The sequence below is a fragment of the Clupea harengus genome, chromosome 8 (genome assembly GCF_900700415.2).
Source record: "Clupea harengus chromosome 8, Ch_v2.0.2, whole genome shotgun sequence".
Classification (NCBI taxonomy): Eukaryota; Metazoa; Chordata; class Actinopteri; order Clupeiformes; family Clupeidae; genus Clupea; species Clupea harengus.
In genome coordinates this window covers 22,439,028-22,451,527 of record NC_045159.1, presented here as the reverse complement: position 1 = coordinate 22,451,527, position 12,500 = coordinate 22,439,028, and the positions used below count along the sequence as shown (strand labels likewise).

Below are 12,500 nucleotides of genomic sequence, written 5' to 3'. Positions count from 1 at the left end.
CGGTTGTACTCTGGTGTTGATGTTGACCCATGGTGTTGATCATGTCTGTGGCTGCAGGAGATCCGTTTCCCTCGTATGGTGACAAACTGCTGTCGGTTCCTGTGCTACTTCTGTCGTATCAGCCGCCAGAACCAGCGCTCCATGTTCGACCACCTGAGCTACCTGCTGCAGAACAGCGGCATCGGCCTGGGTGAGCACTGACACCGCTACTGACACGCTCTCCAAAATACTCTCCATAATGATGTCACCTTACCATGAGAGGGACTGCCAGATGTACTTCAATCCCTTCGTAATACAGAGATGCTTCAGTTCGTTAGTCCACTTGCCAAGTGCTAAGGGGTGCTAAACTAGCTGTGTGTGTGTGTGTGCGCATTGTGTGTGTGTGTGCATTGTGTGTGTGTGTGTGTGAGGGGTGCTAAACTGGCTGTTCTCGTTGCTGTTTCAGGAGTGCATTGTGTGTGTGTGTGCATTGTGTGTGTGTGTGTGTGTGTGAGGGGTGCTAAACTGGCTGTTCTCGTTGCTGTTTCAGGAGTGCGTGGGTCCACTCCTCTGGACGTGGCGGCCTCTTCCTGCATCGACAACAACGAGCTGGCACTCGCTCTACAGGAGCAGGACCTGGAGATGGTCAGCCATCTTTATTTGGTTCTTTGAGTTTCTAAACATAAATGTAGAAAATCAAGAAGCTTTTGAAGACCCAACTCTTCAGAGAGCACCTCCCTTCCTAACTGGCACCTTGACTAGCGCTTAACTTGCACTTCAGCAGTTACATTCCTGCACTTCTTTTTCCTTTCTAGGTCGTTTTTCTAATTCTTATGTAAAGTAGTATTTATTGTTATACCATGTTTTTTATGGCTCTTAGCTTGACTGTTCTCTCCCTTGTACGTCGCTTTGGACAAAAGCGTCTGCTAAATGACTAAATGTAAATGTAAAAATGTGCATATTCATATATATATACTCTGTATATATATATATATATATATATATATATATATATATATTCACTATGTTTTTTTGTGTTTACTACTTACTTACTGGGCTGACTGGGTTGTAGTTACCTGTTGGTTGTTAAACAGAAACACAAACAGGGGCAGGAGCTTAATAGATATGTGATATCTATTATAGATGTGTTATTTATAAAAAAAACAAAATTTGGTTGTAGATTGTGGTATTTAAGATGTTTAATGCAATGTGTAGAAGATTCATTATTTAATATGCTGTTTAGTTATTCACACAGTTTGAACTCTCTCTCACTGTCAATGTGGTATTTAAAGTGGTGTTTATTAGGATGTGTAATGTGAAATAGAGAGTTGCTGTTGTATTTATAGTGGTGTTTATTAGGACGTGTGTAATGTGGTATGGAGAGTTGCTGAGTGTGCTTTGTCTCCCCCTGTAGGTGGTGAAGTACCTGGCAGGCTGTGGGCTCCAGAGCTGCCCGATGCTGCTCGCTAAGGGCTACCCCGACATCGGCTGGAACCCCTGCGGGGGGGAGAAGTACCTCGACTTCCTGCGCTTCGCTGTCTTTGTGAACGGTACATTTGAGCCGCTGAGTCTGTCAGAGCCAATAAGGTTATAGGGTGTGAAAGTACTGATACTGTCTGTGTGTATGGGGTGTGTGTGTGCGTGTGTAAAGTACTGATGCTGTGTGTGTGTATGGGGTGTGTGTGTGTGTGTGTGTGTGTGTGTGAAGTACTGATGCTGTGTGTGTGTATGGGGTGTGTGTGTGTGGGGGCTGCTGTGTCATGCTATTATTCAGTCGTGTGATGTATGTACCAGTATCTATCTACATATGTGTTTTGTGTGGTGTGTGTGTGTGTGTGTGTGATTTAATTTAATTTCATTCATGTACATATACTGTATGTTCTGTAGGAGAGAGCGTGGAAGAGAATGCTAACGTGGTTGTGCGTCTCCTGATGTGTGTGTGTGTGTGTGAGTGTGTGAGTGTGTGTGTGTGTGTGTGTGTTCATTCATGTACATATACTGTATGTTCTGTAGGAGAGAGAGTGGACGAGAATGCTAACGTGGTTGTGCGTCTCCTGATGTGTGTGTGTGTGTGTGTGTGTGTGTGTGTGTGTGTGTGTGTGTTCATTCATGTACATATACTGTACGTCCTGTAGGAGAGAGCGTGGAAGAGAATGCTAACGTGGTTGTGCGTCTCCTGATTCGTCGGCCGGAGTGCTTTGGCCCCGCCCTGAGAGGTGAGGGGGGTAACGGTCTCCTGGCAGCCATCGAGGAGGCCATCAAGATCTCAGAGGACCCAGCCCGAGATGGACCCTCGGTCAAGAAAGACAGACGCTTCCCCATGTAAGAACTGGGATCTCTCTGTGTGTGTGTGTGTGTGTGTGTGTGTTTGTGCTTGTGTGTGTGAGTGTGAGTGCGAGTGCGTTGTGTTGTGTGTGTTTATATCTGTGTGTGTGTGTATGTGTGTTTGCGCTTGTGTGTTTAAATCTGTCTGTGTGTGTGTGTGTGTGTGTGTAGGTTCGGAGGGGAGGAGCAGCATGAAGAGAATCGTGTTCACCTGGGGAACGCCATCATGTCATTCTACTCAGCTCTCATTGACCTGCTGGGTCGCTGCGCTCCAGAGATGCACGTAAGTAACAGAGAAAGAGAAAGAGGGAGGGAGAGAGGAGGAGAGAGAGAGAGAGAGAGAGAGAGAGAGAGAGAGAGAGACTAAAGTACTAAAGTGGTGAGGAGTGTGAGTCTAAAATACTCAGAAAGCCCCAAAGTGGGTCACACTTGTTCCTATATTATATATCTATTATAAAACAAACACACACACACCCACACACCTCACATCCATTCTAAACCAGGCCTGTTCATGACTATGTTTCTCTTACCATAGTGCCAGAGGTCTTTATTTTATTATTATGTTTCTTTGTTAGTTCTCTTTCCAGTCAGACTAACATTGCATGTGTTTTATGAAGTGAAGGTTTTCTCTGTGGCTCCATCTTAGGCCATAGGACAGGACAAGAATCCCCTTTTAGAGCATTAAACATCCGCCCCGCTGCCCTTTAAAGTCTTGGCTATTAAGCTCTAAGTATCCTGGACCAGACACACACACACACACACACACACACACACACACACACACACACACACACACACACACACAGACACACACACACGCACACACAGACACACACACACAAACACACAAACACACACACACACACACACAGACACACACACACACACACACACAGACACACACACACAAACACACAAACACACACACACACACACACAGACACACGCACACACACACACACACACACACACACACACACACACAGACACACACACACGCACACACACACACACACACACACACACACACACACACACACCACACATCCCCAGAATGATGGGGGTAGACCTCTTAACCCAGAACATGAAGTCCTCCTACAACCCAAGAGACTTCCCCTAAACGAGGTCCTTATGTCTTATGTCCTGATCCTCCTGCATGCCCACTGCGTGTGGTACCCTGTTGCCTCATGGATCACCCCTGTGATGCTCCTCTGCCCACTGCGTGTGGTACCCTGTTACGCCCATGGATCACCCCTGATGTTCCTCTGCCCACAGCTGATCCAGGCGGGTAAGGGAGAGGCCCTGAGGATCCGTGCCATCCTGAGGTCCTTGGTGCCCATAGAGGACCTAGTGGGAGTCATCAGCCTGTCGGTGCAGATACCCGACTTTGGCAAGGGTGAGACACACACACACACATACACACACACACACACACACACACACACACACACACACACACACACACACATCCTCTCTCACATTCCACATTCACATGAACTTCCTCTCGCTCTCACACACACACAAATGCAGGGACACACACGCACACAAACAGTTTTCTATTGGCTCACAGTAATTTGGTAAAATTGTTCAAATGTTATTTTTCCATTCATACAACATTGAGAGGGTTCTGAGGTAGCTTTGCTTTGCCATTATGTAGGTCTGTAGGTATGTATATGTATATGTAGGTCTGTAGGTATGTATATGTAGGTATGTAGGTATGTATATGTATATGTAGGTATGTATATGTATATGTATATGTATATGTATATGTAGGTATGTGTATGTACATGTAGGTCTGCTTAGTTTAGAATCACACATTTTTTCTCTTCCTCCAGACAACAGCATCATTGAGCCCAAAATGTCTGCAAGTTTTGTTCCGGATCATAAGGCCCCGCAGGTTCTGTTTCTGGACCGTGTGTACGGCATCGACAACCAGGACTTCCTCCTACACATGCTGGAGGTCGGATTCTTGCCCGACATGAGGGCAGCTTCTTCACTCGATACGGTGAGGTGCACAAACACACACACACAAACACACACATACACGCTCATACATAACACACACACACAGAGGCACACACACACACACACACACAAACACACACATACACGCTCATACATAACACACACACACACACACAAACACACACACACACACACACACGTACACAAACACACACACTCATTTGCATGTACAGTCTACCTTTTTTTTGCACTTCCATGTCTTGTTCATTTTAAGTACTATTGTTTGGTCCTCCATCCACTAGGCGGCGTTCAGCACCACTGAGATGGCTCTGGCCCTGAACCGGTACCTGTGCTCAGCTGTGCTGCCCCTCATCACCAAATGCGCACCCCTGTTTGCCGGCACCCCTGGCCACCGGGCCATCATGATCGACTCCATGCTGCACACCATCTACCGGCTCTCTAGGGGGCGCTCTTTCACCAAAGCCCAGAGGGACGTCATTGAGGAGTGCCTCATGTCCCTCTGCAAGTAGGTGTTCAGGGAGAGGAACACTCCCACTCTTCTTCATGAGAGGGAATGGTTTACTGAATGGTTATCAGTCACAGTCATGTACTCATCTGTACCATAATGCCTAGCTACCATAGTAACACATGTTGTGTCATGCCCTAACACCTTGTTACCATAGTAACTTATGTTGTGCCTTCCCCTATTGCTTTGTTACTAGGGGTGGGAATCTCTTGGCACCTCACGATTCGATTCGATTCCGATTCAGTGGTCAACGATTCGATTCTAAACCGATTATCGATTTTAAACCGATTATCGATTCAAAACCGATTATCGATTATCAATTCTAAACCAATAAAACGATTATCGATGCATGTCGATTTTTAAAACATTTGAGTTTGCTACTCAGAGTCTCAAATCACTTCCTACTTTGTGTTTGATAATTAAAGAAAATCAACAGATGAATTACCTTCTCTATTTTTTATTAGAGAAAAAGCTTTTCCTTGTCACAATTATGACTTTCAATGAACAATGCAATAATCGATGCAGCTTGCATTTCAACACAAAATGGATGTGTAAAAAAAAAAAAAAAAAAAAAAGATTATTATTATTTTTTTTTTTTTTATTATTAAAAAATCGATTATGAACTTTTCTGAATCGAGACAGAATCGTTCTAGAGAGAATCGAGAGAAATCGAAAAATCGATTTTTTTTCCCACCCCTATTTGTTACCATAGTAACCCATGTTGTTCCATGCCCTAAGGTACCTGCGTCCGTCCATGTTGCAGCATTTGCTCAGAAGGCTGGTGTTTGATGTGCCCATCCTGAACGAGTACGCCAAGATGCCCCTAAAGGTAAGATGCCCCTGAACGAGTACGCCAAGATGCCCCTAAAGATAAAGCTGCTGAAATCAAACCTCTGTAGATATAACCATAAAATCACTATCTGTTCCAATCAAAGTGGCATAAATGCTTCATAACATTGCCTGTTGCCTTGGTTACAGCTGCTGACCAATCACTATGAGCGTTGCTGGAAGTACTACTGTTTGCCCAATGGCTGGGGCAACTTTGGGCTGGCATCAGAAGAGGAGCTACACCTCACCCGAAAACTCTTCTGGGGCATCTTCGAGTCACTCGCCCATAAAGTATGTCACACTCCACCCCCTCACCCCACACCCCTCTCACCCCCCTCAGCCCCCTCACCCCCACACCCCTCTCACCCCCCTCAGCCCCCTCACCCCCACACCCCTCTCACCCCCCTCAGCCCCCTCAGCCCCCTCACCCCCACACCCCCCTCACCCCCCTCACCCCCACACCCCTCTCACCCCCCTCACCCCCCACACTCTTCTGGGGCATCTTCGAGTCACTCGCCCATTAAGTATTTCACACTCCACCCCCACACCCTATTGTAATGAAGGGTCTTTCAGTGATTTACAACAATATGAAAATGAGTTTGTACAGCTATAATATATTTATTCTAGAAGGTCTAATGTATTGTAGACATCTCTGTCTAACTGTCTCTGTACACATATTTTTTTTTAAATGAAATTATAAATGATTTGAAATAACATCCAGTGCTCTATGGTGGCAGCGGTAAGAAACAATAGTATCTGAATGAATGAGTCCTGCGTCCTGCTTCTACTGTACTAAACAGCAGGAGTGTTCATCTCCGTCTCTCTGTAGAAGTTTGACGCTGAGCTGTTTAAGATCGCCATGCCGTGCATCTGTGCCATCGCCGGCGCCATCCCACCAGACTACGTGGACGCCAGCTACTCTTCCCAAACCGAGAAGAAGGCGTCCGTAGACGCCGAGGGCAACTTTGACCCCAAACCCGTGGAGACCACCAAGTAAGAGCCTCTGCCTTTGGACACTTAGAGGAGAAACAGTGCATACTCACAATGCATACTCACAATGCATGCTCACTAGCCAGATGTTTAGAGAAACAGTGCATACTCACAATGCATGCTTACTAGCCAGATGTTTAGGACTATTTGTCTGTCTGCCTTTGGACACTTAGAGGAGAAACAGTGCTTTCACAATTAGGGATGCACCGATACCGATACCAGTATCGGTATCGGTGCCGATACTTCGTTAAAATACTCGTACTCGTACTCGTTGTTGAATTGCCGATACCAAGCACCGATACCACTCATCAGTATTTCACTGCATCAAACTGGCCAGGCTATGCTGACACAAAATGTGATTTATTGTCCTACCTGTTCTACCATTCTCTGTCAGACTAGTAAGTAGCTTATTTGCCGTCTTGTGTTGCATTTGCTTGATGTTTGACTGTGTTAGGAAAGTTTGTCATAGTGTCAAAGTATTTCAGTATACAGGTTTCGCTAAATTTAGCTGCTAGCATCTCGTTAGCGATTAGCAATTCCGTTGTGCTGCCTTAACAGTGATTTGGGCTCATTTTAAGATAAATGACGACGACAGGAGTAAGGCACAGTGTAAGATCTGCACTGCTACGGTGTCGAGGGGCGGAAAGGAAAGTACTCTGTTTCACACAAGCAATTTGATTAAACATCTGAAGACGCACCATAGTGCTAAGTACACAGAGTTCACTGATGCTAGTGGCGCAAGACCGAAGCAACCAATCTTAACTGACGTCTTGCAAAAGAAAAAAACGCGCACGCACACAGAGAGAGAGAGAGGTAGAGAGAAAGACTGTGCCACATAGGTTAAGTGATTGTTTGTGTACTTGAGCAGGAGACTCTTCTGATCCTTTTGTAACTGAAATGTGCTCTTGTGCTAATCCAGTAATAGTTCTGTTCACTTTTTGTTAAGCAGACTGTGTTGTTAACTATGCAGCACATGGAATTGCCTTTATCTGGTTATATTTACATTTTGTCTAATGTGATGATATTGTCTGTTTGAAGGCTTTTTTTGTGTGTTAAAACCAAAAAGCTCTGTTTATTTTTGGCTTGGGATAGCCTTCTGTTAATTTTGTACTATAGGCTTGACATAATCTGCAGAGGATAAAATAAAATCTGCCTCCAAATTAATTGCACTTTCATGGAGACTAAATCTAAGAAGTATCGGTATCGGTACTCGGTATCGGCAAGTACACAAATAAAAATACTCGTACTCGTATCGGTTTGTAAAAAAGTGGTATCGGTGCATCCCTATTCACAATGCATACTAGCCAGATGTTTAGAGAAACAGTGCTTTCACAATGCATACTTACTAGCCAGTAACAGAGAAACAGTGCCTTCACAATGCATACTTACCAGCCAGATGTTTAGGACTCAGTGCCTTCACAATGCATGCTTACTAGCCAGATGTTTAGGACTCAGTGCATACTCACAATGCATTCTTACTAGCCAGATGTTTAGGACTATTCGTATGTCTGCCTTTGGACACTTAGAGGAGAAACAGTGCTTTCACAATGCATACTTACTAGCCAGATGTTTAGAGAAACAGTGCTTTCACAATGCATACTTACTAGCCACATGTTTAAGACTCAGCCGGGACTATTTGTCTGTCTGCCTTTGGACACTGTGCATTTACATTTAGTCATTTAGCAGACGCTTTTATCCAAAGCGACTTACAAGGATGTATACACATTTTTACATTTACACTGCACATCAGGAGCAATTAGGGGTTCAGTGTCTTGCTCAAGGACGCTTCGACAGGGAATTGAACTAACAACCTTCTGATTACTAAACAACTTCTCTACCTCCAACCACTGTGGGTTGATGTTCGACTTCTTCAGTCTCATAATGGCACTAAATGGTGTTTGCTTGGATCCTCATTAGCCACTCTTCCTGTGCTCCACATATAAAAAATACAGGGACATACATACAGTGCATTCATAGTGCATTCATAGTGCATTCATAGAGTATACATAGAGCATACATAGTGCATTCATAGTACAGGTCATAAGGCATACATAGAGCATTTCTTATGTTAAAATGTTAAACATTTTCAATTATGCTTATGTTAACTAATTTTTATTTTATTGTATTATTATAGTTAGTTTCTAATATGTTGGCACTCTGAGATTCTTCTGAATGAAGAGTGCATTACAAATAAAATGAATTATTATTATTATTATTATTATTATTATTCATAGAGCATACATAGAGCATTCATAGTACATTCATAGAGCACACATACATACCTCCTGGACATCGACACTGTCAAAATCATTACACTCTGTACAATAGGGTCAGACCCTTTCCTGTATCTGGAAACACTCTGTGTGAATATGTTCTCACTATGTGTATGTATATGTGATTTATGTATGTATGTCGGTGAGGTGTATAAGTGTATATGTGTATAAGCTACTGGATGACCTAAATTTCCCTCGGGATTAATAAAGTATCCATCTATCTATCTATCTACATAGTGCGTTCATAGGGCATACAGAGTACAGGTTAGCTAAGTGTTTAAGACTGAACCATGACCCTGTTTCCCTTGTGCTCTGCAGCACCATCATCCCCGAGAGGCTGGACGGGTTCATTAATAAGTATGCGGAGTACACTCACGACAGATGGGCCTTTGAGAAGGTGGGCGGACACCACAGACTCACACACACACACACACACACACACATACACTCACGGCAGATGGGCCTTTGAGAAGGTGGGCGTACACCACAGCTGCAGGGGCATGCATGCTGGGACTGCTGAAAAGGCTCAAGGCTTGAGGAGTATTTCATTAAGGCCTGAAGAGTATTTAATTAGGCTTGAGGAGTATTTCATAATGCACTGACTCTCATAGAATGGACTCCTCCACTGTCTCCCTCTATAATGTGTGTGTGTGTGTGTGTGTGTGTGTGTGTGTGTGTGTGTGTGTGTGTGTGTGTGTGTGTGTGTGTGTGTGTTTGTGTGTGTGGCTCTTCCACTGTCTCCCTCTATACTGCAGATCCAGAACAACTGGACCTATGGAGAAGTTCTGGATGAAAATGCCAAGACCCACCCAATGCTCAGACCCTACAAGACCTTTTCAGAGAAGGTGCCTGGCACACACACACACCACACACACCACACCACACACACACACACACACACACACACAAACACACACACACATACACATACACACAGCATTTATCAGGGGATCTCACACACAAACCCTATGAAAGTATTTATCTGTGGTCACACACACATTGTTAGGACATCGTGGACAGTGTTTCTCTGGGACTTCATCTGGAGTCCGTGACCATATGTTCTGGTCTTGTGTGTGTGTGTGCTGTGTGTGTTAGTGTGTGTGTTGTGTCTGTGTCTGTGTCTGTGTCTGCGTGTGTGTGTGCGCGCGTGTCTGTGTCTGTGTGTGCGTGTGTGTGTGTGTGTGTGTGTGTGTGTGTGTGTGTGTCGCAGGATAAAGAGATCTACCGGTGGCCCATAAAGGAGTCTGTGAAGGCCATGCTGGCGTGGGAGTGGACGCTGGACCAAACCCGAGAGGGAGAAGAGGACAAGGCGGAGAAGAGGAAGAAGATCTCACAGACAGCGCAGGTTGATGATTTTAAAAGAAGATCTCACAGGTTGATGATTTTAAAAGTGGCTCCCTGAGATTAGACAACCATAATTCTAAACCTAAAGTCCAGACGGGAGCGAGCTGAGATGGATCCAGAGCCCTCATCAGATGTGTGATGTTCGGTGCAGTGTTTGTCCGTGACCTCTGACCCCGAACCATGCTCTTGTTCCCAGGCCACCTATGACCCGAGCCATGGTTACAGCCCACAGCCCATTGAGATATCTCACATGGCATTGTCCAGAGAACTGCAGGTGTGTTCCCCTTCATATACATCATACACACACACACACACACACACACACACACACAGACACACACACACACACGCACACTTTTTACAGGGGTGTGTTCTCCTGTATATACATCAGACACACACACACACATAACATTTACAGGTGTCTGTTCTCCAGCATATATATCAGACACACACACACATACAAACATACACACACACACACATAACATTCACAGGTGTGTTGCGAGGCCATCTGCATCCAAAGTCATTCTAGTACACTTGAACTGGAACCATACAAACCAAACGACCATTCTATGACCGCTGTGGCTATATACAGTACACACACACACACACACACACACACACACACACACACACACACACACAAGTACAAACACACATCCTCCCTCTCTTCTTCTCCTTCAGTCCATGGCTGAGCAGCTGGCTGAAAACTACCACAACACCTGGGGACGCAAGAAGAAGATGGAGCTGCAAGCCAAGGGTCAGATATAACCCTTTATTAATACACTATAACCCTTTATTAATACTCTATATAACCCGTTATTAATACTCTATATAACCCTTTATTAATACACTATAACCCTTTATTAATACTCTATAACCTGGTATTAATACTCTATTACATCTGCATCCCGACATAACCTGTTATTAAGTAAGGGATAATGTATTGTCCGGCGGTCATTATCCAAAAATAAATCCCGACGGGACGAACAGGACCCCAATGCGCGCCGGACAATACATTATCCCGCTTATTATACGGTTACTTGCCTAATCGTTAGAACGACATTCCTCCAAAATACCTCTTTTTAATGATTTTTTTGCCGTTTCGTGATTTCCGCTAAGAAAAAATTGTTCTTCAAGCTAATAGAACTTTTCAGTTTCAGGTGTTGCGTAGCAACCCATTACTTGCAGACTTCAATTTACAATGAGTCTGTTACGTTAAATGACCGGACTACTTGCGGAATGATATGAAAGATGTGAATTAGAAGCACAAAACCCGTTGCCAATGACAGCGGTCAATATCTTTTCGCAACGGTGAATATCAAGAAATGACGGACCTGCGAACGTTGGGATGGCCCATTCAAATCAACGGAACTTTTTGGAACATTCTGAAGAGCCGTATAATAATACTCTATATATAGCATTCTCTTCGGCCCTTAAGAACATGGGCACACTCCAATCTGGTCTATCTACTACTGCTTTTCCGCGCTCTTAAATCCTGTTCTTAGCTAAGAACGAATCCCATATGAGAAAACCATTCAGGAATGCCAACATTGTCCCGGGAACTTCGTAGATGGAGTTAAGAAGAAATTTCTTCTTAACTTTTTCTTAACCGCGTTCAGGAATGAGGTCCAATGTTTTTACGTTCCTGTGTGTCTATAAGAGTCAGTCAGTGACTGTCAATGTGTGTCTATCCTCATATGTGTGTGACACACTCAGTCTGTCACTTAGCATGTTTATCTTCTTGTCTGTGTGTGTGTGTGGTGTGTGTGTGTGTGTGTGTGTGTGTGTGTGTGTGTGTGAGACACTCAGTCTGTCACTTAGCATGTTTATCTTCTTGTGTGTGTGTGTGTGTGTGTGTGTGTGTGTGTGTGTAGAGAGTCAGTCAGTGACTCAGCATGTTTATCTTCTCGTGTGTGTGTGTGTGTGTGTGTGTGAGAGAGTCTGTCACTTAGCATGTTTATCTTCTTGTGTGTGTGTGTGTGTGTGTGTGTGTGAGAGAGAGTCAGTCAGTGACTCAGCATGTTTATCTTCTCGTGTGTGTGTGTGTGTGTGTGTGTGTGTGTGTGTGAGAGAGAGAGTCAGTCAGTGACTCAGCATGTGTATCTTCTCGTGTGTGTGTGTGTGTGTGCGAGAGACTCAGTACGTTGCTGTCCCTGTCCCGTCCAGGAGGAGGCACCCACCCCCTGCTGGTTCCCTACGACACCCTGACGGCCAAGGAGAAGGCGCGAGACCGAGAGAAGGCCCACGAGCTGCTCAAGTTCCTGCAA

The 12,500-nt window shown here is 44.6% G+C and overlaps 1 protein-coding gene across 1 annotated transcript in view; it reads left to right on the top strand.

Annotated features, from left to right (window-relative positions):
• The window catches only part of LOC105890469 (ryanodine receptor 1-like), a 107,150-nt gene that overhangs the window by 45,946 nt on the left and 48,704 nt on the right, over nt 1–12,500 (top strand). Inside the window, exons 42-58 of the mRNA XM_042708504.1 lie at nt 58–190; nt 530–624; nt 1,394–1,529; nt 2,115–2,301; nt 2,476–2,587; nt 3,580–3,700; nt 4,140–4,309; nt 4,572–4,795; nt 5,534–5,624; nt 5,774–5,914; nt 6,453–6,616; nt 9,205–9,283; nt 9,642–9,731; nt 10,097–10,231; nt 10,427–10,504; nt 10,915–10,990; nt 12,400–12,500. Coding sequence (XP_042564438.1) covers nt 58–190; nt 530–624; nt 1,394–1,529; nt 2,115–2,301; nt 2,476–2,587; nt 3,580–3,700; nt 4,140–4,309; nt 4,572–4,795; nt 5,534–5,624; nt 5,774–5,914; nt 6,453–6,616; nt 9,205–9,283; nt 9,642–9,731; nt 10,097–10,231; nt 10,427–10,504; nt 10,915–10,990; nt 12,400–12,500 — 2,133 coding nt within the window. The remainder of the gene's footprint in view (nt 1–57; nt 191–529; nt 625–1,393; nt 1,530–2,114; nt 2,302–2,475; nt 2,588–3,579; nt 3,701–4,139; nt 4,310–4,571; nt 4,796–5,533; nt 5,625–5,773; nt 5,915–6,452; nt 6,617–9,204; nt 9,284–9,641; nt 9,732–10,096; nt 10,232–10,426; nt 10,505–10,914; nt 10,991–12,399) is intronic.